Below are 26,416 nucleotides of genomic sequence, written 5' to 3'. Positions count from 1 at the left end.
ACCAAAAGTCAGCTGTTACTTGACAGCACTTTACACACAGAGAGAAAAGGAGCCAGACAGGATAGGAAATTGAGGAGAAGGGGGTTTACATATGAGAGAGTAAATAGACTTGTAGTGATGAAGAGCAAGAGAAAAGGAAATGAAGGAGAGTTAACAAAGTAATGAACCGGTGGAGAGAGAAGAGAGTGTAGAGAGAAAATGAAGGTTAATGGAGAATGGGCTAGAGAACACACTGAAGATCTTATCAAAATACTTTTCTACATATAGTGAAGCTATCTGGAACTAACAAAAATGAAAGTGGTTGAGAATTAGTTGAGCTGTGGTTCCCTGATTAGAGGAAACAAGAAAGGAACACATTTTTTTAAGTACAGAATTACCACCTTTTCCACTGAAGTTTCTCGTAGTGGACATACACTCCATTGTGGGTCAAAACTGCTGGACTACTGCAGATAAAATCACAGCTAGGTGGCATACAGATTCTCCTGCTGGAACTGGAATTCTGCAGCTGAATAGTGGCTGACTCATCTAGCATGTAATGGAGGAAGATGGGGCAGGGGAGTAAGAAAAGTAAGGCACCTCTGTTTAAAATATTAAAGGACAATTCCTCAAGGTGCCTTTGTAAAGCCTCTTTAATATGCTGTACCTGTTCTTTTACAAACCACTTAAACAGCCTGAAGTGCAGGATTTAAAATGAAATGCCCTCAGGGCTTTGACTGAGAAAGAGGAAATGCTATATAGCACAGTGCTTCAAAACTTTCCTTCTTTTCTTCTATTTTTCAAAAATAGTATAATGTGAGGGGGGAGGAATCACTGATTTTTCTGCTAGGAGTTGACATGCTTAAAACATCAAACATGCTACCTAGAGTCTCATTTATTGCACAGTATTTTTATAAAGAAGTCTGCTGGATCATCACAATTATGTTTATAGCATGTGTTCTTAACTTTTTAAAAAGTCTGTATTAAAAGCGGCTACAAATCAGCACTCTGCTGTTTCAAATCCCACTACTGCCCTGAGCTCAATAGGTGGCCTTAGGTAAGCCACTCCACTCAGCCCCCGATATATTGTGGGGATAATAATAACACTGAATTTGTTCATCTCTCTGAGGGGGCACTGATCTGTTTAGGAGAACAGCATACAAGCACTTTCTTATTAAATAAGGTTTGGATTGTAGAAATCTGGAAAGAAGTGGAAATCTGAAAACAGCTGAAACATGACACGTTAAACAATGCAGAAATTACACAATATGGTCTACTCACAGCAACAGATAGTACATACTATGCACAGTGATATAGTCCATAGTCCCTATACTTTATCAAAGCATCCTTCTGAAACCATTTGTTATAGTACAGTCCGAACTACCTGTGCAAAAAAATGCCCTCTTGAATAATTTAGTTTTGCATAGTTTCCAGAAAACCAGGAAGTTGAGAGCCTACCTAACTTTGTCAGGCAGGCCATTCTGTAAAGTGGGGATCACAACAGAGAATGCATGTGTATGGGCAATTGTTGATTTTGCCCGTTTGCTGAGTGGCACCAGCGAGAGGCCCTGCTTCAATAAACGAAGCTGTTGTGGCGGAGCATAGAGGGGAAGGCATTCCCACAGATTTAAGGGGCCAAGGCCATGGAGGGATTTATGAGGAAAGCATGGAATAATAATTAGAATGTTAGATTAGGATTTGGGAGGTGAGAGTTCAAATCCCATGTCATGAAGATAGAACTCCTCACAAGAGGAGGGGAGAACCATGTAAACTGCCCTGTGCTTCTTGGAGGAAGAATGGAGTAGAAATGTACTAGACAGGTACTTCCGATTTCCCTATCACTCAGTCGTGTACAGTGCAATCCAAAGCAGAGTTACACCCTTCTAAATCTCTTGCAGACAGTGGAGGTGTATAACTGTTTAGGATTGCTTGCGTGGCATCTTACAGTCTTTTGAGGATATGCCTCTTGAGCCCAAGAAAAAAGGACTGGCTTCACATTATACATTCCAAATATCAGGTTCATCTTGTGCAAGTTAGAAGAAACTGAGTTTTTTAACATCAGATGTTAATAATTGTACTACCAGTACATAAGAAATTACTGCAATCCACCAAGCTCACCTGCTGTGCAACCTTTATTAGTTTGCAGATGGTGCTTATGTGATGTGGGAAGTACAGTTTTTGTAAAAGTTACATGCATGTAAATTATGGAATACAAACTTTAGATGCATAATATGTTTACTGAACAGTTGCTCATCTTCTCATTAAAGGTATCAGATCCTTAACCAAATAGATTCATTTTCCTCAAAGCTGAAAAGGAAACAAAATCAGGTCTCACTTCAAGATTCACTAAACAGTACAAGTCAAAGTAGCCTGTATACCGACATCTAGTGAACTGCAATAGTTACAAGAATTCAACAATTTAAATATTTACACAGTGCTTTTGTGCTCAAAGAACTTTAAGCACCATCTCTTTCAAATCCTTTGTAAAATGGGTAAAATGAGAATTTCTGCATTTGCATTGTTCAGCTTTTATTTTGTAAAATTAAAGCATACTGCCTTAGCAGCAATGGAATCATCTTTGAATGTCCTGCTGTTTTTCTATTCAATAATCGCATTCTGGTGGTGGCAATAGAAATACCTTTATTAGATTAAACTCCAACATGGTACAGTAGTTAGACTAGGACTGGGGAGACCTAGATTCAAATCCCTTTTCAGCGATGAAACTGTGGGCTAGACCCATTTTCTCAGCCTAACCTGCCTCACAAGATTGTTGGGAGGGAAAAAATGGAACAGCAGGGATGAACTGCTGAGTTCTGAAACTTCTTGAACAACAGGTGGAATAAAAATGTGGCAGATAGATGGGAACATTACCAACATTCTTATATGCTTTCTCAATAAATGTAAGAATTGCATTGCATTGTCTCTTTTAATTTGTAAATTTATGGGAAAATGGGAGAGTAGGCAGTGCAACAGGGCAAGTGCCCTACTAGGTTTAAAAAACATATGTTGCTAATATCATGTAGGTATTATGGGAGTAGAAGAGAACGGACCTTTGGACACTTACCGTGAAGGGTCCTTCTCCTCTGAGGAAAGGAGGACATCTTGGGTGATTCCCACCATCCAATCAGGGAGGCAGGAACTAACTTTCTTCCTCTTCCTGTCTAGCCTGTGGGACCACCCTCTCTTCAGTTCAGGTGACTCCACAAAGCAGTAACATTGAATTTATCATTCAGCAACTGTTAATACTGAGAGAAAAAACACCTGTTGCATTAACATGTACTGTAAATAAAGCATAACCCGGAGGAGGTATAAGAATGAGGCAGCAGGGTAGAGAAGGACGGAGACCCGGGGAGGGCAAGATGTCCTCCTTTCCTCAGAGGAGAAGGACCCTTCACGGTAAGTGTCCAAAGGTCCGTTCTCCCTCTGAGGCGGAGGACATCTTGGGTGCTCCCAAAGCAGTTTCCAGTTTCTGGGTGGGATGTGGTCTTCGTCCATGATCACGCACTGCAGTACTTTTCCACTACAGTCGCTGTCCGCTGAATCATATAGATTCGATTTGTAGCATCTTAATAAGGTCAAGACTGACAAACTTGCAGCCTTCTACAAAAGTGTTCCCGTGTAACGCTGCACTGGTAGTAGCATCCCTCAAAGAGTGAGCTGGTATCCCACAAGGAACCTCTGCAAAAAGAGTTTTTAGGAGTTTTGATAGTGTATGTTTTGCTATTGGCACCTGCTGCTGCTGAAGACATTTTCTTCCCTAAACTGAGATGAGATATATTTAAGAACAGTAAGACTGACTTTCTAAATTGCAATATTCGGAGCAGAGGCCTTAATCCTCCTTCTGACATCTAGGTTGTGTCAGAGCCCCTCCCTAGTCTATTTAGGGTACAGGTATAAATATGGTAGCCTTATCTCTTGCAAACTATGCAGTTTGGAATACAGTTTTGGAAGACAGTACGAGGCATCACCTTACTATTGGGAAAGATACAGAGTTCAGGTCTGACTAAATCTTCTGGCAGACGCGAACATAATAAGGAAGATAGTCTTCATTCTCAGCCTTCTTAGGGGAACATCCTTGACTGGTTCAAATGGATGCTTGGTCAGGGCTGTGTAAAATGTCTACTGAGTGAGGGCTTCCCAATAAGAGTTGTAAATTCTGAGCATAAACTGTTTTCTGAATGCTAGGAGAATGTCGGCCACCTCTCAGAAATATTCCCATCTTAGAAAGGTGTTCCTTTCTATTTCCACACGGTTAAGCAGAATAAGTCTAAATGAGAGAGCCAAATCGGCCCCTGCTGTAACTTGACCGGATAGGTCAGTAGGATGAGAGGTGGAAATATCACCATCTGTTGGAGGGTGGAAAGGCATGGTCTGTTACTGGTAAGGGTAGTAATACATAGAGGAGGCCTAATGGCCACTGCAATGTCAGGGCATCTGCTTGTGAGTAGAACAAATCTTGTCATGTACCCCAGTAGTTGATGGCTGTGTTGGGGCGCACACAGGTTCATTAGGTGTTGTGAAGTGCAATGTTATGAGATGTTTCTTAAGGGACTATACCCGTTGTCCCCTCAGCCAGTCTGCCTGGGCATTGGATATGCCTTTGATGTGTACAGTTCTGATTGAAGCTAGGTGACCATCCTCCCAGGTAAGTATCCTTGCTGCCACCTGTGTCACTTCAAGGTCTTGAATCCCCCCTGCTTGTTTATATATGTTTTGTCTGCAACCTTGTCCATACAGAGCTCTGAACTGGAAAAGGGCCAGACAAATTGCTCCCCTTTCTACGTCATTGATAGGAAGACATGCCTAACCTGATTCTTACACCTGTAAATATTTGTTGTTCTTGAAGGATCATGAATCTTTTGCTTTGTATTGGGTTGGTGACCTTAGCTCCGATGGGTTTTGATCTGAAGTGGTATCTGAATGGGAAGATCTGTCTTCTCCATGATCTGTTGTTAATCAGATCTAAGTAAGGTCTGAAGTGGTCTTGCCTATAGATGACCCCAAAGGTATTGCATTGTAGGTAGCAACTAGCAAACCCATCAGTTTCAGTAGTGTTGTGAGAAGTGATTTTGCACTCTGATGACAGTCTCAGTCAGCAGTTTGGTCTTCCTGACCTTTTCTTTGGAGAGGGATAGAAAAAACCATTTTGGTGACTGTGATCTAACCCAGGTGTTCAAGCTTGTAGGAACTGAATGGTGAATTGAGTGTTGTGGTGAGATTTTCTCTTGAACCGATCAGGATATCCAAGTGAACATGAATACCCCGTCTCTGAAACGTATGATGGGGTTGAACATGAATTTTGTAAATACTCTTGGTGTGATGGACAGGCCAAAACAGGATGGCTCAGAACTGCCAATTTTTGTTTTATTATTATTGTTGTTGTTGTTGTTGTTAATTTATTTATTTGTTTGTTTATTTTAAAAACATAAAATCTTAGATAATTTTGATGGGCTGTCAGAATTGGTACATGGAGGTATGTCTCTGTGAGATCTGTAGATGTCATGTGTTCTTCTGATTGATTTAGTCACTGCGACTGAGCACAGAGTCTCCATTCAGAAGTGATATAATTTGATAAACTTGTTCAAAAAACTTGAGGTCTAATAACACCCTCCAGTCCCTATTCTTTTTAGGGACTGAGAAGAAGATTGAGTAGACCCCTTTCTGGAGGGCAGCTTTCAAATTGTATGGAATAGCCTTGTGAGACTATGTGTAAGGCCTGCCTGCTTGTCAACCTAAGCTTGATGGTAAAGAGTAGTTGGCCTCTCACGGGACAGCTAGCAAGTTCTGTCTTAGAGATCTGGGTATTAAGGATGATCTCTTTCCCCGTGTGGAGAACTGGCTGTTTGATCTTGGGAAAAGGTAAGCATTATCCCCACAATACAGCTGGAGAGCTGGGACTGAGAGGACTGGTTTATCCAAGACCATGTGGCAAGTTCATGGCAGCAGTGAGAAGTAAACCTGCAGAGTACTGCATCACTGTTCAGTTATTTAACCGTTATACTACAAGTGTGGTCTTAAAAAGACACACACACCCTTATTAAAGGGTTGCCTAGATTAACCTCAGGATGGCCATTTGGAATCTTGTCTGGACCTTAGTAGTGTGTGTTATGAATAAAGGGCTGAGGTCCGATGGATCTCCTCTCAGACTGTTTGAGTGTTTTTGGCAACACATTCTTCTGTCCTAGGTCTCAATCTAGATCTTTCCCATGGCACCCCCAAATAGCTTGTCTCTCTGAAAGAGGTAAGCCAGGATGATAATTTTAGAGTGTGAATCTGCTGGCCATGCTCTTACTCAAGCGTGCCAGCTTGTCACTGCTGTCAAGACCATAATCCTAGAAGAAAAAGGTAAATGTATCCAGGATGATGTCTGTCTTGAAGGTATTGGCCCTTACATTTCTGTTTGCCCCTTCAATGGGGGCAGCTATTGTTGTACAGGAGGAGTTGGATCAGTTTCCAGATCCATACTCCTGACACTCTTGAGGCAATAGAGACAATAGCTGTAGCCTTAATAGCCATGGTCACGGACTCGTGAGCTCTTGTTAGCATGGCCTCTCTCTTCTTGTCTAAGTGGTCTCTGACTGATCCTTTACCCATCTTCTGACCAGAGCCCAGATGACTGAAGAGTAGCCACTGGAGGTTTCATCGCAGGTACCTGCAACAACTCATAGCAAAAAAGGTAGTAAGTACAGGGGTTTTTTTGGGGGGGGGGAGACCAAGTTTGGGGATTATTAATTGGCTTATGGTGTAGAACACTCAGCCTTGAACCTTCTCCACAAATATTCTGGAAATGGGAGGACCTTCCCTGAGGAACCTTCACGAGGAAGTGACTCGTTTCCCTGGGCTGGATTTAGTATTCCCAGTCTAAGGGTCCTACTCCCCCAAGGCTAATTTTTACAGCTCTAAGGCTGAGAATGTCTTAGGTGTAAATACTGGTAGACCTCAGATTCTGACAGCTGGACTGACTGTTCTGGTAGGGATATTTCTTCCTTTTCCACATCTGAAGGAATTCATCCTTCTCCCTGTCATTACAAACTCCATCTGAGGGTGATTCCCCTGCTCCGTGGGGATCCCTGAATTATAAACGTTACAAACTGCCTTATTCTGACTCAGACCATCAGTCAGTGTTCTCTCCTCAGACTGGCAGCAGGTCACCAGGGTCTCAGAAAGAGGTTTTGTTTTTTTTTTTTTTCCCCCCCTCCTCATCTACCTAATCTTTTAAACTGGAGTTAAGGGGAACAAACCTGGATCTTTGCATACAAAGCAGAAGCTCTTCCACAGAGCTACAGCCTTACTCATGGAGGGAGGAGGAGGTAGACACCACACCACTATTTCCTCTCTCCTGGTTAGTCTTAAGAGTTAAAAGGTTCAAAGACACCGGCAAAATTGCGCCCTTTATACATTACCCATCTGACAGGGAAAGGCAGGGCTAGATCCTGTTGTAAAAGCAGGGCTAAATCCAAAGGGGAAAGGCCTGCTGTAAAATCTCCAGGCAGGAGATTGGCATGGGCACATTCACATGGAGCCAGGGCTGAGGAGATTCCTGGAATCTTTATAGGGCCAAGGTGCTTCTGACTGGTAAAGTAACAGGATTTTCTCCCTCACAGCCAGTCTAATTGCTGACAGGAATTCTGGAGGTATAACACGCTCGGGGGAACACTTACGTGGCCCTCCTGGGCTTGTCGGCTGGAGCTCTGGGTGTCTGGATTATGTTTCAGCCGTGTTTCTCCTGCCAGGAGATTGGCAAGTGCATTGCGTTGTTTCCCGCCAAAATTGAGCTCCAGCAGGTGGCGCTGTTCTCAGCTGGCTGGCTGAGGCACGCTGTTTTAACAAGCTCCCTCTGTGGAAGATGGAGCTGTTGAGAGGCCTGTGTCTCTTCCAAGGCCATTTCCTTGCCGGGGAACACATACAGCCTCAGAGGCATGTTGGTGCCGGCTGGGCCTGTTCCCGCCATCGGTAGGACGGCACTCCATGGGAACAGCCCATATTCTCCTTGCCAGGGAACCCATACAGCCTCAGAGGCATGCTGGTGCTGGCTGGGCCTGTTCCCGCCACCGGAAGGATGGCTCTCCGTGGGAACAGCCCAAATTCTTCTCCATGAAGCTTTCCTCAGAGTCTGATGACTCTCTAGAGACCATCTCTTCCTCTTCTTTTCTTTCTTTGGCAAGAGGAGCAAAAGAAGAGGAAATGGGAGTAGAGTAAGGTAATGAAGTAAGTAAGGAGTAAGGTAAAGAATGATTTGAGGAAGAAGAAAGATAAACAAGAGATAGAGAGAAAAAAGGCAGCAGAGCTAGTCTGCTGCAGAACTGCTCTCCCTGGAGGCAGGAACAGAACTGGAGAGAGGGTGGTCCCACAGGCTAGACAGGAAGAGGAAGAAAGTTAGTTCCTGCCTCCCTGATTGGATGGTGGGAATCACCCAAGATGTCCTCCGCCTCAGAGGGAGAACAGATGCTACACTCTACAAAAGATATTATGCATCAAACAAGGAACCTACTGCTGTTAGTCTAGAGAATTACAGAAGGGTATACCTATTGCTATGTTCATGGCCACAGCACCAGGTGCTCCCAGCCTACTTTCCCCACCTGGCAGATAGATCAACACAATCAGAGGCTGGAAGCACCTATCAACAACAAATACAGGAAGATGGTGCTTACAGTGCAGTTGCTGCATGCAGGGTTTCAACAGGACTCTAAACACACACACACACACACAGAGACAGACACATCTTCCTGCCCCAAGAATGAAATACCTCAGGGAATAGCCAACCATGATGCCAGATAAATAGGTTGTCTTATCACAAATACCCCAATAGTATCAACAATTGCCATGTTGAGCAGGGGAAGATCAGAGATGCTTGGAGTTTCTAGACAGAAAAGAGGACAGGCCTCTAAAAGTTACGGAAACTAGGACATTTTTTAAGGCACAGCTTCTCACATAAAAGTGAAAAAGTTGCACCTGCCAACACTTGTTCTTCACACAACTATTAGAAGTGCATGTGGAAGCACATATTCTGTCACTGATTTACTTTATTTTCATCAGTCTACTGATCCAACAATATTGTGAATATATTTGCCAAAAAAGTGTTGCTACTTTCAAGCCATTTGATGACCTCAGCAGTCACTGTGATCTCACAGTGAATTCTGAAGTATCATCTGGAATTTCAGAGATTCCTAGAAAAGAGTTGTATCGGCCATCTAGTCCAACTCTCTGTTCAGGAAATTCTGAGCTAGGACATCCAACACATGGTTGTCCAATCTACCTAAAAACCTCTAGTAAGGGGAAGCCCTCTCCTCAGGTAATTGGTTTCATTACCAGACTGCTCTTACCAATAGAAAATTTATCTTCTTTTCAATAAAAATCTTGCAACAACCTTTAGATCGAATCTTAGCCTCTGGAGCAGCAAAAAACAAGCCTTTGTCATCTTCCACATGACAACTCTGCGGGCATCATCTCTCCTCCTCTCTAGGATAAGCATTCTCAGTTCCTTCACTTTTTCCTCACCAGACATGTTTTCCAGACGCCCAAACAGAGATGTTCCTTTAATAGAGCAAATCGGAGTAACCATCCAGACCTTGTGCTTGAGGAAGGGGTGGGGAGAGATGTGCTTCCCAGAAACCACCCATCACCTCGCTATTAGGGTCTCTGTGGGGCATGCTGCCCTGGTGGTTGGCAGTGGCATGGGACTGAAAGTGTACAATTTCAGTGTTCTTGCACCTTCAGCCGCAAGCTGCCACTGATCATCTGGGTGGCAGGAGCTGTGCAGGATCCTGTGCGGATGATTGGCAATGGTATCGGATGTGGACGAGCTTCTCCTAGGCCCCACAACCCCCTAAGGACGGTTCTACACTTAACTATTTGAACAGCCCTCTTCTGAACTTGTTCACATTTCTCTACATCTTCCTTAAAGTTTGGCACCCTGAACTCTACACTGTACAGAGGATGAGGATGTGTCTTGCATGGAGTAGAGTGAAACTATTGTTTTTTGTAGCTTGAATGCTGTGCTTCTGTTAGTGCAGTGCATCACAAGTTCCTTTTCACATTCCTCTGCATGCAGAAAGGCCCTTGCTGCAAAGCCACTACCATATTAAGCTAATTCTAAGTAACTGCCTCAGATAAATAGATGACATCACTAAGTGCTCTGAGGTCACTTTATTTTGTTGTCTGAAATTATTTTAGTCTCTCTTCATAAGACCTAATCATGAGTGCATCCCTGTCCTTCATTAAGCTTTTCTCTAGATAAGGTTAAATGCTCTTTCACTTTCCTTAAAATGAATTCTGCATAAATAGCCAAGAGGTCAAGATGTCTTTGAACAGATGTTTCCCCAAGGACCATCAGAGGGTGGTGGTGTGCATTTTGCACAGGCAGAATGTCTGACAGAGTGTTTTCTAGTTCACTTCTCAACACATTATAAAGAATAGGGTGGTGGGCAGTTTATTCAGCTTCCATACTTTGGCTCTGGACTGGGCATTAGATACTGACTATAGTCTCTGTACATGGTTGGCACTTCCTCTTTTGGTGAGGGGAGAAGTCATCTGTGCCAATGCCCCTCTGCCATTGCAGACTCCCCACTTTGCCTGGTATGCTGTTTCTGAGGGCCTACCAACTCCTTGGGGCAGCATTCCAGGGGCCTGGCAGGAGAGGGGAGGTCTGAAAGTTCCTTTCTAAACCTGTTCTTGCATTCACATGGCATCAGATCCAAACCTGGGTCACAAGCTGTATCATAAGTAGCTCATGAGTTCAGGTTCAGAACACAGTTTAGACAGACCTGACTCACAACAGGGTGAAATGCCAAGTGTATTTAGAATCCAAGCAATGAAACCTTCTTGCTGAAAGCCCTAAGGAGCCCAGAGAATGTACTCAAAGAGGCAAATATAATACATAAAACCAAGTATAGCCTATAGCCATTTTCCAGATTATAACAGTACTCTCTTCAGGTCTACCTTGAGAACTGCTGAAGATGTATCTATGGAAAACTTCTCTAGAATATTTCAACATGCTGCTAATATGGGGCTACTGCACTGGCTTATGTGCAAAGGAGGGAATCAGGTGAACAAGGTTAACACGCTTAAGCTCCCCCACAGCATGTAATTTTCCCAGCCTGAAATGGCCCTGAAGTGGTTTGTCTGTGTGTGTGTGTGTGTATACGCGCGCACGTGTGCTATTTGTCCTGTTGGAGAAACAGAGTACACTTGGAGATTTTTAAAAAGCCTATGTAATCCTTCATTCCTCTTTCTGCTGTGTTCCAGCATGGTTCAAAACCAAGACTCAAAGAGACGGCAGGATTATTTGCCAGGAGCAAAGCTATTTATATCATCATCCAATTCTGCACCAGCAGAAAAACAAGAATTGCCATATTAATTATGCCACTGCATCAAACCTTCCACCAACTGGGCCAAGCAACAATGAACTTCTCTGAAAGCGAAATTTGTTTAAATTAAGCAAATGGTTTTTTTGTTAGTACACCCCAATGAGTAACAGTAAGGGATTTTAAAAACAGTACTTACAAATGTTTACCAGTCACAAACCTTGAATGTGCTAAATGACACTTCCCAGGGATTCTTTAAAAAATCAGGATTTGGAGCTAAGCTGACTCACTGATGAATTTAGTGTCTGAAAATCAACTTACGCAAAGAAATTAGCAAAGGTTTGTCTTCATTACACTCAGATTCCAGGCCTATCTGACCCGCTTAACAAGAAAACGAGAAAAAAAAATGAACAGTGCTCACCATCAATCCTCAGCCACATGAAGTCACTGAGATTAGTTTACTGAAAGCCAATTAAATGCAGAAAGCCTGGCTAGACAAGACAACTTAATTATTCTGTAAACTTCAGCAACAGATGCTGTGATGCTTCTGTATTCCCTTGCTGGCAGATTTAACATGTATTTACTGTTCTATAAGCATCAGAAATGCTTTCTTGCATACACGTTAGCTGCTCAGGTCAGATGACGGGCTGGTTTCACAGACAATTGAATTGTGTCACAGTGTTAGACAAAAGGCTTCCTCTCTTATCACCAATGCCCAAGAACCATCCAATTAGACACACTTTGTTTTTTTAACTTCTATCTTAATTGTGTAACCCGACAAGAAAGTTTTTTCCCCAGCAAAGGTTGATTTGCTTTTACTAGAAGGAGGAGGTAACAATATCCCCAAATTTTCTTAAGTCATAAACTGAACAGTTTTAATTTGGAGACACATCTTCAAGGTAGCTTCTCTGAACAATTTCTGAGGAGCAGTGGCATTTGTAATGTGATCTGCTTTGAAAACAGTGTTAAAGTGATTTTTACCTCTAAATTAGGTTACAGTTTTCTACATTTTTCTATGAACTCACAAGAGAAAACAAGTTTTGTTTTGTTCTTCCATAACTTTTTGAAGACTGATCCTTCAAGACAGAGAGAGGAATCCAAAAAAGGTCTTGTTCTGGGTGTGTGCGCTTGCTGTGTCTGAGTCAGCAAACCCCCACACTTCCCTCTCCCCTCGTCTATACTACTTCCTTTGGTCTTCCCACCACCAAACTGATTTGTCAGGCTTTGCTTTCACAAGCAGTTTGGGCCTGGTGAGCCTCCGAGAGCACACAGAGTGTTGGCATGAATGAGCATCCAGACTTATGGGGAGGAATCTTTGACACTGCTTGTTCTTAACCAAGGAAAGATCTTTATTGTACTAAACTAGAATATATAAATGCAGAGCACAGAAAATGCAAGGAAGGGGATATCTTGGCAAAAAGGCTAAGCTACTAATACAAAGGAAGAAAGGAAAACATTCTAGCTAAATAAACTTGAGAGTTACTGAGGTACCTGGTATCCCAAATAATCCCTGGGATTAATGCTTCAAGAGCATTAGGAAATGGAAGCAAGCCACCCTCTATCCCTTTCACTCCTTATTCCAAGTGAACACACACACAGACACACACGCAATGGGCTACAGATCTTTCTAATTCCTCCCCTGAGAGGGTAGCCCCCCACCACCAAACCTGAGTTGGGAAAATCTCCCTCCAGACCACCATGGCACCCTACCCAGCCAGACATGTTTTACCTGTTGGGTTTGGCCTTATGATGCCATCAAAGGTTAGGGAAACAGTAATTTCTCTAAGGATGACAGCTTGAGCAAATGGTTAGACATTTAACCTTTTATGGCCCTGCTCTGCCTGGGAAGTTTGGCTTTCCCAAGATTTGATCCTAATAGTTTGATTAAAGGCCAGCTTTATAATGCTCTAGCATAACGATTCTACTCATAAATAAATCCCATTTTATTTATGTCTGTGTGTGTGTCTTATGTCAGTGTCTGTGACACTGAGAGATCTCTGTCTTTTGGTGCTACACCTCTGAAGATGCCAGCCACAGCTGCTGGCGAAACATCAGGAACTACAATGCCAAGACCACGGCAATACAGCCCGGAAAACCCACAACAACCATCGTTCTCCGGCCGTGAAAGCCTTCGACAATACATAAATCCCATTTTATTCAGTGGGGCTTCTTTCCAGGAAAGTGCTGTTAGTACTGCAGCCTAAGGCTTTGAAGAATTGGTAAAGCTTTGTATTTCTTATTCATTGAAATTCCTTTGGATTTACCTCCTGAATGCCATACCAAGGCCATACATATTTTAACCAAGAGGCTACTCTTCTAGGAGCAAACGGAAGCCTTGCTGCCTGACCTTTGGCTCAGTGCACATATAACATGAAACCATGGTGAGTTGTAAAGCCAGAATATGGCTCACATTCAAATTCCGGTTTCCTTCAATGAACACTGGCTTCATCGCCTTCACTCTTTCCCTTACTGAGACCCTGGTGTCCTGGCCAACTCTGCAGCTAGGGCAGCACCAAGGAACAAGCCAGGATATCCACACTCATGTGACAAATAAAACCATAGTCGAAGCTAACTTTGGTTAACATATCAACTTCAGGCTATGGTTTTTGATTGTGGTTTGACTGACCCTAATCAACTGTAATTAGTAGCATGACCTGCATTCAGATAATCACACTAAACATAGTAATTTAATTAAATCATTGCTTGACACAACCTTTAAGCCTATTCCATCACACTTGTCAAGATGGTACAATGTTTAACTTAGTCTTCTTTTGCAGAACAGTGTAGTTTCAGCAGAGAGCTCAACAAAATGTAAATATTCTGAACCTGCAGTACGGTAAACCCAACTATGCTTAGCTTAATACTCATATGATACCCTCAAAAAATCCAAGATATGCCACGCAAGTCTGAGTTTTGTGCTCAGAATGAAGAATACAAATGATCAAAATTAGCATCAACAAAATTTGTACACTTCATCCTAATTGCAAATAAAGACATTTTGTTTTCTGAAGCTTCTATAGACATTACCTATATATTTTAAACTTAATTTCACAATCACAAGGATTAGAAATTTCCTTTTAAAATGAGACTTTAAATAGTCTCATTTTAAATAGATCTGGATGAAGGGGTAAACGGGCTACTCATTAAATTTGCTGATGATACTAAATTGGGAGGAGTGGCAAACACCCAAGAAGATAGAGTTAAAATTCAACAAGACCTGAATACTCTGGAGAAGTGGGCGGTTGTGAACAGGATGCAATTCAACATAGATAAGTGCACAGTATTACATCTGGACCATAAAAATGTGAAGCACAAATACTGGATGACGGATACACTTCTGGGTAGTAGTGTATGCAAAAGAGATCTTGGAGTAAGAGTGGACTGTAAACTAAATACGAGCAGTCAGTGTGATGCGGTGGCAAAAAAGGCAAACTCAGTCTTGGGTTGTATCAAAAGGGCCATTGCATTGAAATCGCAGGAGGTCATAGTCCCTCTCTATACTGCCTTGGTCAGGCCACACCTGGAGTACTGTGTGCAGTTCTGGAGGCCTCACTTCAAAAAGGATTTATTTATTTATATTTCAATTTATATACCACCCATCCCCAGGGGCTCTGGGCGCTGAACAGTTAAAATCGATAAAAACAAGAACTAAAATCAATATACAAACAATAAAACAAATTAACGAAGTGCAGTGGTGGGGAGAACCCTCCCCCACCCCAAAGGTGGGAGGCCGACATGGCACCGCCCTCTTCAATCACCAAATGCCTGGCGGAACAGCTCTGTCTTACAGGCCCGGCGGAACGATAATATGTCCCGCCGGGCCCGGGTTTCCATTGACAGAGCGTTCCACCAGGCTGGGGCCAGAACTGAAAAGGCCCTGGCCCTGGTTGAAGCGAGGCGGGCTTCCTTAGGGCCGGGGACCACAAGTAAATATTTATTCGCTGATTGAAGCGATCTCCGGGGAACGTACAGGGAGAGGCGGTCCCGAAGATATGCCGGTCCCAACCCGCTCAGGGCTTTAAAGGTAAGAACCAACACTTTGAACCTGATTGGAGTTTCACAGACCCTGGCAGCTCTGGCAGCAGGAAAAGAGGCTGTCAGTTTCACAGACCCTGCACTGGAACCGGTGCAAGGTCTGTAAAACTGACAGCCCAGACAGTAGGAGAAAGGGGCTGTCAGTTTCACAGACCCCGCACCCGATTCAGCCGTGGAGTCTGTGAAACCGACAGCCTTTTTTCCTGCTGCCTGGGCTGTCAGTTTTACAGACCCAGCACCAGTTCCAGCGCGGGGTCTGTGAAACTGACAGCCTCTTTTCCTGCTGCCCGGGCTGTCAATTTCACAGACCCCGCTCTGGAACCGGTGCGAGGTCTGTAAAACTGACAGCCCAGACAGTAGGAGAAAGGGGCTGTCAGTTTCACAGACCCCACACCCGATTCAGCCACGGAGTCTGTGAAACTGACAGCCTCTTTTCCTGCTGCCCGGGCTATCAGTTTTACAGACCCAGCACCAGTTCCAGCGCGGGGTCTGTGAAACTGACAGCCCCTTTCTCCTGCTGCCCGGGTTGTCAGTTTCACAGATGCTGCACCGATTCCAGCGTGGGGTCTGTGAAACTGACAGCCTGGGCAGCAGCAAAAGAGGCTGTCAGTTTTACAAACCCCACGCCAGTTCCAGAGCACGGTATGTGAAACTGACAGCCTCTTTTTCTGCTGCCAAAGTGGCAGGAGAAAGGGCTGTCAGTTTCACAGACCCCACACTGCTGCCCGGGCTGTTAGTATCACAGACCCAGCACTGGAACCGGCATGGGGTCTGTGAAACTGACAGCCCCTTTCTCCTGCTGCCTAGTCTGTCAGTTTTACAGACCCCACACCAGTTCCAGTGCTGGGTCTGTGATACTAACAGCCCGGGCAGCAGGAGAAAGGGGCTGTCAGTTTCACAGACCCTGCGCTGGGTTCAGTCGACGGGCTGAAACTGGTGTGGGGCCTGTAAAACTGACAGCCCTGTTCTCCTGCTGTCCTGGCAGCAGAAGAAAGGGGCTGTCTGTTTCAAACACCCCGCACCAGCTTCAGCAGCCGGTGCTGGGAGGTTGAAATGCCATGAACCACGAACCACAAACCAATTCCCGAACTGGGAAAAGGTTGGAAGTTTGTGGTTTGTGGAATGCTATGAACCACGAATCCCATGGCTCAGGGGTTTTTTGGTTCGTGCCCATGTCTAGTCCAGATAGAAAGCCAATTCTGTACCAGACAGAATTCAGGTGTGTGTGTGTGAGTATATGGAAAAGAGAAAATGCCCTTAAATCAATTTCACGTAGCCCTCTTAAATTATTACATATTAGAAGCCAACAAAAAGTTTATTTTACAGACGTCCTCATTAGCACTGTCACTTGGTCTTTGCAACCATAAATTGTAATTTCTGATTAAAAGAATGTCAAGATATCTATTCTTAGATCCTTCTCATGAGGAGAAAGCCAGAGTAGAAGGGTTTTAAATAAATACATTCTTGAGAGTATTCCATACCAACCAACCTTCCCTTGATATGCATTGTCACCAACTTGGCTAAAGACTGGCCCCTCTTACAACCAAGCAGAGAGAAAGATCTCATCACATCAAACAGACCCACTACACATAGCACTAAAACACTGGGGAATTTAAAGGGCCTACACAGCTTTTAAAAGTCAAATTTTAAAAATGTCCATTCCAGTGAGAGAGCGCAAGAAACACTGGGCTGGATGATCAAAAACTCTATTTGTTTGTTATGACATAAACCCCACTCAATCCCCCACTGTGAGGCAGATTTTTCCTCCAAAATGTTCAAGATTTGCATTCTGTGGCTAGGCAGCCTCTGGTAGCATGTCTCTGGGTATAATTTAAAGGTCTTTTTATCCCACACTTTAAAACATATACATTTTTGGCTTATATCCCAGCCTAAATATTTGGTAGGGGAGAAGCAAGAGGCTATGTTTTCTTTAAATGTAAAAGCACTAAAAGCTGAGTAAAGTTCAAAATGAAACAGCAGGGTTGGTATATAGGCAGGCAGAGAAAGTAAAGATGAGGTAACTTTTGATTGTAAAACAGAATACTTCACAAGCATTAGGCTCAATAACCTTCTTAAAGCTTAGTTTCAGGAGTTACAGATCTTAAAAGTGAGAGGTTGATAGTTTCAAACTTAGGTTACTCTAACAAGGTTCCTTCATAGATCTCACTTTACAGCTTAGGTGTCATGATTTCAATACAGCACTCCTTTCCCTTTACACTAGACCTAGAACCCTCCTCAGAGCCAAAAACCCCTTTGTAGCTACTGAGCAAGAATTATTCTTCTCCAAAAGACATAACCCTGATCACTTGGCTGATGGGGAGTCTCCTTTAACTGCCCACTCCCTCTGCCAACAACACTCCCCCTCCCCAGTTCTATCTTGTCTGTGTAAATTAGTGCTAGCTTTCACACTTTAGTTCCTTAACTAAAAGTTTTCCAGAAACCTAAAGCTGCCCCAGTTAGGGCAAACTTTCCGTTTTTCCTCACACAGAGGATTACTAGACTGACTCTCCTTGTCAGACTCCAAACTTCAACTCCTCCAACAATGCTGTCAGCACCAATTGTTACCTTCTCACTGGCCAATCACAGAGAGGGAGGAATAGCCTGTCAATCATTCTCCCTTTGGGCAGTTTTTAATTCTTTACATTCCACTCTCTGGATGCTGCACTTAGTAAACCTTTCATTTAAAAGCCCATTCCATCACACTTGTCAAGATGGTACGTTTAATCTAGTTTCCTTTTGCAGAAGAGAGGGGGTTTGCCAAGTACAGAGAACAGGGAATCCAGAGAACCAGGCTGGTCTGGGCCAAGTCAAGTTTGGGAGTTCACTGATTTGCAAATGTAAACTCATCTCAGAGCAGGTGGCAATAACAAATGTAAACTCATCATTTCTGGCCACATCAAGAAATGTCACTGGGGAGCTCAACAATGAGTCTCTAACAGCTCTTCTACCTCACTCCACTATGTCTCTGCATGCTTTCAGCCAGAGAGCTAGGCACTGGTATGCAGCCAACTTCATGCCCTAATGGACAGAAACAGACTTTTCCAGCAACTGCAGTATCTCAGTTATGAGCATACCAATATTTTAGCTGCCATGGGGGAGGAGACACACCAGTTTACCTTGCTGTGTAGCTTGTGAGCATCATAGCGAATCTGGGTGAATTCCCTGAGTCCAAAAGAGCCTCCGATGATAAGCAGCTGAAATAGTTAAGAGAACAACAACAATAATCAGGATGGTAAAATGAAGCTCATAACATTATATACAATGCAGAGAAGCTATCTTAGAGTAACAGCTACGAGTCCAGCCAAGTTCAAATTCACTCACTAGTTCTTAGGCAAGCTGTGCTGAGCTTCCATCCCAAGCTCCAATACAGGGACAATAAAACTGACCTACCTTATACTGCATTGGAAGAATTCCCAGTATGTGCAAAATCTTGTGCAAAAAATTTAAAGACATCATCCAAGGAGGATTAGACAGCATGGCAGGCCCATGATGGCCTTCAGAGGCAAAAATGCTAATGCCAGAGCTTAACAAGCTTGATTAATCAAGGTTTGTGTTTGAGAGAGACAGAGATGTGTGGAAGTATTTTGTGCCAGGGAAGAAATTTTCTCTGGCTTTCATGAGTATCAATATGACCTGTTTAGTTAGGTGGGTAGGGCTCCTACAGTACGCTTAAAAATGTAACAATGTCACACTTAACGCTTGGAAGACCTATGTCTTCTATAACACTGGTGCCTTCCAGCATTCCTACCATTATACATCTCCTTGCTCAAATCTCTCCTTCTCCATGTGCCTTCTCCATAATTCAGCATCAAGGGAGCTTTCACATCATAGCCCTGAGACTTGTTCTCACCATTTTCAAACTTTAACAAGTGAAACAACAATACTCAGTAGGCTCATTCTGGTGCCAAGGTGAAAAGAACCCAATTAAGCTTCTGGAACAGCCAGTAGATTGGAACTAGAATCCTACGGCAAGTTATTATGTAGCTGGAGAAATCAATCCCTGCTGCAGCTATGTCTTCATTAGTTCTGCTGCTGCTTGCTCCAAGCCACTGAGACTCATGAAGAGGAGGAATGAGCACATCAGCATGAAGAAAACAGCAAAATGACTTCTTATGGCAGAGAGATTTCATAAAACGCAAACACCCTTTCCTACTTTTGACCCTTACTAAACACTGGTATCTGACAAACCTGAAGAACAAATAATAAATCACAAATGCTTACCTAGCAATTAGAAAGTTCTACATACGACCAGGTCTGTTTATTGTCAACTAGGGGTGTGCAATTCGGGTATATGATACCCGAAAAAAACCCAAACCAACCTGTTTCGGGTTGTTTCGGGTTTTCCCAAAACGTTTCAGAAAACCCGAAACGTTTCGGGTAATCCGAAACAGCGATTTCCGAAACGTTTCGGGTTGTTTCGGGTTTTTCAATGGGAAAATGCCTCCGTCTTCCAGGACGCCTGGGGGAAGCATTTTCCCACCGAATCAAGCCAAAATTGGTGGGGTCCTTCCTCTAACTCCTCTCTAACAACCCCCCAAGTTTCAGACCGATTGGACAAACCAGGTCCCCCTATCCTCGCCTAAGAAAGGGAAAAGTGAGCGTCTTTTTAGCTTGCTGCTGCTAATCTTCTTCATTATTTCCTATGGGGGGAAAATGAAGAGGCAGGCTTGTCTTGCCAGGGGTGGCATTTTGCATGCAAAATGCCCCCCAACCCTCAGGGGCCCTTCTCCCACCTCTACTCCCACCCCCCATCAAGGCTCAGCCAGCTCCCACTTGGGGGGGCATTTCATGGCCTCCCCAAGTAGGTGCTCTCAGCCCCCAAAGTCCACCCCCTACAGCCCCACACAAACCCAGTTCCCCCCCCCAGCTGCCACACACAGACCCAGATCCCCACATTAGCCCCTCACAGACCCAAATCCACCCCCAGCAGCCCTACACCCATAACCCCAGGAACAGGCTGGCCAGCCCTCTCCTTTTGTTCCCTATGCTGGGAACTTCTAAACTCTCTTTCCCAGGGCAATTCTGCACAGCCCAGGGGTGCCACAATGGTGGGCAAACTTCTGAGTGCCAACTGGTCTCTGGGAGAGAGCACCTGACCTGACACACAGACAACCACCCCCTGACACCCCCACCACCTACAGAGGAGGCTGGCCAGCCAGCCCCATTGTTCCCTATGATGGGAACCAACTGCACAACAAAGAATAAAACACGAACAACACAAATTAAAGTTTTTAAAAAATTATTTTCTCCCTTTCAAAGTACAAGTAGGCAAAGCATTATGACACATTAAACCAGCAGTCCCCCACACAGAAAAATAACACAACTCTCACTTAACATCAGAGAATCACAAAAGCACAATTCCTGTCAAAAACACTTTATTTCTTTAACTGCTTTAGGTTACACAGTAGGAGGGCACAACAGGGCATGATAGCAGTGTACTACACAAAATAATACAACCCACTTCACCGTTTTTGACAGCAGTTGTGTTTGGGTGATTCTCTGATGTGAAGTGAGTTGTGTTATTTTTGTGTAGTACACTGCTTTCATGCCCTGTTGTGCCTTCCTACTGTGTAACCTAAAGCAGTTAAAGAAATAACGTGCTTTTGACAGCAATTTTTTGGGGTGATTCTTTAATGTGAAGTGAGTTGTGTTATTTTTGTGTAAGATACTGCTGCCATGCCCTTTGGTGTGCCCCCTGCTGTGTAACCTAAAGCTGTTCAAGAAATAAAGTGTTTTTGACAGGAATTGTGTTTTTGTGATTCTCTGATGTTAAGCGAGTTGTGTATATGTACCAGGTTCCATCTCCTGTCCCCTGTAGCTACCTTGATGGCCTTTTGGGTAGGAAATAAAACACAAATGATCGAAAGCTGGCAGACCCTAAATACTCATTAAAATACTGTTGGCATGGCTTCCAGAACCCATCCAGGCAGTTTTTGCCAACCACACATTTAATCTCTCTGGGAAAGAGCACCTGACCTGACACACAGACAACCACCCCCTGACACCCCCACCACCTGTCAGAACTGTGGCTAGATAATGTCCTTACTCCAGACTACCTTCTGCAATCAGACAACAGTCCATTGTTTCCAAAAGGCTTTTACTGGAAAAATAGTTCATTATAGTCCACTAGCCTGAATGCAATATTCAGGATGGTACATATGCATTGTTACCAATGACTAGCAAAGCATGAGGTACAAAGTAACAGATCACAGAAGGCCCAATCTCCCCCCATAGTTCTCAAAACATCCCCTTTGAAGTCAGGATAACGAAAGTTCCCAAGGCCGGTTCTTGGTGGAACGTCGGTAGCCAAAACAATCCTCTTCTGTGAGATAGCTGCCTGGGAACCTTGGCACCTGTGGAGAAAGCACTTAAACACTGAAAGGATTAAAGATGGAGTCGGTTAAGCGAAGCAGCACAATACAGCATTCTGAACCTGACATTCTGCCCCCTCTAAGATGCTCCCCCCCCAGGTTTATGTGGATAATGAGAGTGAAATGCTTTAACTAGTCTAGGAGCGTGTACATGTACAGAATTCACCCGCTCATCGAACCCAGAGTCAAAGTCCTTCCATCTGATGAGATAAAACAACTGATTACGTTTTATTTTAGAGTCCAATATTTGTTGAACTTCATAGTGGGTTTGATCATCAATTAACGTAGGGATGGGAGGAGCACGGGTGTGCCACTGGTCTGCAGGAGGGGCTTTTTTCAATAAACTGACATGGAAGGTATCATGTACGTGGCGTAGATTCTTTGGTAAATCCAAGGCAACAGTCACTTTGTTGATTACTTTGCGAACAGGAAAAGGTCCCAGGTACTTTAATGCGAGCTTGCGGCTGGTTTGGGTTACTTTCAGATTCTTTGTAGAAAGGTAAACGAGATCACCAGGTTGCAATTCCCATTCTGCCGCACGGTGGCGGTCAGCGTATTTTTTGTAATCCTGTTTGGCTTTGATGAGGTGTTTTCTAATTTGAGTCCATTGTTGAGCTGCCTCCCCCCACCACTCGGAGACGTCTTTGGAAGCTGCAATAGGAGGGGGGAGCGCTTCAAACGGGAATGGCTTGAAGTGGAAGCCATAGACGACTTTGAACGGAGTTTCCCCCGTGGAAGCGTGTACGCTGTTATTATATGAAAACTCTGCCAAGGGGAGCAAGTCAAACCAATTATCTTGTTGGAAGTTAATGTAACATCATAGAAATTGCTCTAATATCTGATTAGTTTTTTCCGACTGTCCGTCTGTTTCCGGGTGATGGCTTGAACTCAAACCTTGTTCAATGCCCAGCAGTTGCAAAAGCACCCGCCAGAAGTTGGCAACGAATTGTCCGCCGCGATCCGAGATCACCTTGGATGGAAAAGAATGTATTTTTACAATGTTTTTTAGGAAGATGTCAGTTAGTTTTCTAGCAGAGGGAATTGTGGTGCAAGGTATAAAATGAGCTTGCTTGGAGAACAAATCAACCACGACCAAAATACAGTTATGCCCCTTTGAGGGGGGTAAGTCAGTGATAAAGTCCATAGAGATTATTTCCCACGGTCTACTTGGCGTTTCTAACGGCTGTAAAAGTCCTGGAGGTTTGCCTTTTCGGGATTTGGCACTGAGACAAATGGGGCAGGACGCTACATATTGGGAGATGTCTTTGTGCATGCCCGGCCACCAAAATTGGTGTTGGACTAGGTGAAGCGTCTTTAAGTACCCATAGTGCCCCGCAGTGGGAGCATCATGACAGCGTTGCAAAACTTCTTTTCTCAAACTCTTGGGTACATAGAAGCGATCTCCGCAAAGCCATTCCCCTTGGTCGGAACGTTGCAATTTGTCTTTGGGCACATCCCCCCTTTCCTTCTCCACTTCAGCTTTTAATTTTTGTCTCCACCCTTGATCGGGTGGATGGGAGAGGGTTGTGCGGCTGCGTGTGGTCACCACGCCCCCTAATTGCGTAGGCAAAAAGACTGTGTCGATTGTCTCCTCCCTTTTGCTTTTGTGTTGGGGCATGCGTGATAGAGCGTCGGCCAAGAAGTTGGTTTTGCCTGGGAGAAAATTCAAAGTGAAATCGAACTTGGAGAAGTATTCCGCCCATCGCAATTGCTTGGCGTTTAACCTGCGAGGGCTGTGTAGGGCCTCTAGATTTTTATGGTCCGTCCAGACCTCGAACGGATGACGGGCACCTTCTAGCCAATGTCTCCAGGTAGTGAGAGCCGCTTTTACAGCAAAGGCCTCTTTTTCCCAAACATTCCAATTTCTTTCCGCTTCTGAAAATTTCCTGGAGAGGAAAGCGCAGGGTCTGAGTTTATCGTCCGCCCCCCGCTGTAGCAACACCCCCCCCCCAATTGCAGTGTCGCTGGCGTCGACCTGCACTATGAAGGGGCGATTTTCATCGGGGTGCTGCAGGACGGGTTCTGAAACAAACTGCGTTTTGAGGTGATGGAACGCTGTTTGGCATTCAGGCGTCCAGGATAATTTTGCACTTGGTTTTTTGGCTTGGTCCCCCTTGTCTTTGGTTTTTAACAGTTCGGTTAGGGGGAGTGTGATTTGAGCGAAGTTCGCTATGAACTCTCTATAGAAGTTGGCAAAGCCCAAGAAAGATTGTAATTCTTTGCGGGTCGCGGGGGTTTGCCAATTTAATACTGCTTGTATTTTGCCTGGATCCATTTTCAAGCCCTCCGGAGAAATACAGTAGCCTAAATAAGTGAGTTCTGTTTTGTGGAACTCACACTTGGAGAGCTTTATAGGCAGTTTGTTATTCATGAGAGTGGTTAAGACCCTTTTTACAAGGTCCACGTGTTCTTCTTCAGTCTCCAAATAGATCAACACATCATCTAGGTACACTACAACGCCTTTGTATAGAAATTCATGCAGCACTTCATTGATCATGGACATGAAAACCGAGGGTGCCCCGGCCAGGCCAAATGGCATAACCAAATATTCATATTGGCCGAGGGGCGTGTTAAAAGCGGTTTTCCATTCATCCCCCTCTTGGATACGGACATGGAAGTAAGCGTCTTTTAAATCTAATTTCGTAAAGACCATACCTTGCGCCACGACGTTGAGTAGATCCCTGATGAGCGGGATGGGGTAGGCGTTGTTGGAGGAGACCGCGTTGAGTCCTCGAAAGTCCGTGCACAGTCTTAGGCCCCCATCCTTCTTTTTAACGAAAAGCACTGGCGCTGCGTGGGGGCTATTAGCCGGGCGAATGAATCCTCTTTGAAGATTCAGGTCTATGAACTTGCGGAGCTCTTCTCTTTCGTTAGGACTCATGGGATATAGACGGCCCTTGGGCAACGAGGCACCCGGTAAGATTTCCACAGCACAGTCCGTCCTCCTGTGAGGAGGTAAAGTATTGGCTTCTTCCTCTGTGAAGGCTTGGGTGTACGCTCTGTATTGCTTGGGTATTTGGTTAATTTCTTCTTGGGTGAGGAGAGCGGGCTCAGTTACAGTAGGGTTATTACCCCAATTTTGATTCCAACGATGGTCTTTGCATGATTCATGGGTGAACGTGATACTTCCCTCTGCCCAGTTGATATAAGGGTTATGATCGCATAACCACCGGCTTCCCAGGATCAAGGGGTATTTCGCTGTGGCATTAATGACGAATGATCTTACTTCCCAATGTTGCCCCATGCCTGTTATGATCGGAGTGGTTTCGGTAGTGACTGGATTCATGTTAGTGCCATCCATTTGCTCGAAAATTACTGGTATTTCCAAATCTTTTACAGGAAGCACTAGTCCATTTACTAAAGCTGGTGCGATAATGTCTCTGGAGCAGCCTGAGCCAATTAGAGCTTGTATACGAATATGCATTTTCTTGTCAGGATTCACCAACGTTACTGGTATGAAGAGTATGGACCCACGGGGTCGGTTCGGAACCGGAACCGCTGAAGGTTTGATCTGCCGTTTGGGTCCTTTTACGACAGATCCATTTCGTTTCCCGAGGCGGGGCTCTCTGGATTCTCTCCCCCCGTTAGGGCTGTTGGATCGTACTCCATAACTTCTTCCAATTATAGTCCTCTTTCGGGGAGGTTCCTCCTCGACGCCCCCCTACCTCTTGGAGCGGTTCTTGGAGCTGGAGTAGGGCGCGGTGGTGCCGGGTAGGCTGCGGGGGCTGGGCGTCTTAGTTGGAGCAGAGGTCTTTGCACAGGCCGATATGGGCATTGCGCCGCAAAATGACCACTTTGGCCACATTGCAAACATAGCCCTTGTTGCCATCTAGCATCTCTTGCTCCACGAGTGGCATATCCAGCCCCCCGGCTCCCCCTGAGGGGAGTGGAGGAACGTCTTTGGCCCGGAGGTTGTTGTTGTTGTTCCACTAAACGAACTTCTAGTAGGCGGTTTTCAACTTCACAGGTCAATTGTATCCACCCTAACAGCGTAGGAGGGTTATCCTGCATGAGAGCTCGGTCCAACAATTTAGGATTTAGACCTTGTTTGTACAAAATAATCTTGGTAGACTCTTCGCATCTTGGGCATTTGGCAGCGAGTTGTCGGAATTTTGTGGCATAGTCTCTAGCCGACATACTGCCTTGCCTAATAGCCTGTAATTCCGTTCGGGCCCTAGTTTCTTCTAGGGGGTCTTCATATTGGGCTCGGATCGCATCCACTAGCCCTTGGAGCGTATCTAACTCAGGGGCCCCCACGTTATAAAGTCCCACATACCAGTCGGCAGCTTTACCTTGGAGACGTGATCCCAGATGCTCTATTTGACTGGCCTCACTCCCGAAAAGATGTCCCCATCGATTGAAAAATTGCACTACTTGTACCAGGAAGAATCCCAATTTGGAAGGGTCTCCATCAAACGTAGCGTCCAGTTTGACCCATCCCATGGGAAGATCTTGTCTAGGAGCTGGAGCTGGCATTGGGTAGGCATCAAGCGGAGCGAGTTGTAAAGGAGGCTGTCGCGGCGTTGGCGGTAGCTGTGGCGGAGGATACTGAGGGTAGGGTTGAGGTTGGTGCGGCAAAGGCGCTCCCGGAATCGGCTGGGGAATCCTCGGTGCCCCCGGCATCGGCTGGGGGATTGGCTGGGGTCCTCTTGGTGCCGGATGTACTGGTGTTGGCCGAGAAGGTGTCGGATGCCCCCTCGGTAGGCCCCCGGGTGCTGGTTGAAGGGGAGT

At 44.7% G+C, this 26,416-nt stretch overlaps 1 protein-coding gene across 1 annotated transcript in view; it reads right to left on the bottom strand.

Annotated features, from left to right (window-relative positions):
- Positions 1-26,416, bottom strand: part of LOC129323807 (cytochrome c oxidase assembly protein COX16 homolog, mitochondrial) — a 73,642-nt gene that overhangs the window by 20,212 nt on the left and 27,014 nt on the right. Inside the window, exon 2 of the mRNA XM_054970533.1 lies at positions 18,431-18,508. Within this exon, the coding sequence (XP_054826508.1) occupies positions 18,431-18,508 (78 nt within the window). The remainder of the gene's footprint in view (positions 1-18,430; positions 18,509-26,416) is intronic.

Source organism: Eublepharis macularius, chromosome 2, assembly GCF_028583425.1.
Source record: "Eublepharis macularius isolate TG4126 chromosome 2, MPM_Emac_v1.0, whole genome shotgun sequence".
Classification (NCBI taxonomy): domain Eukaryota; kingdom Metazoa; phylum Chordata; class Lepidosauria; order Squamata; family Eublepharidae; genus Eublepharis; species Eublepharis macularius.
Note: the sequence above shows the minus strand (reverse complement) of the source record. Positions and strands in the feature narration are given on the sequence as shown.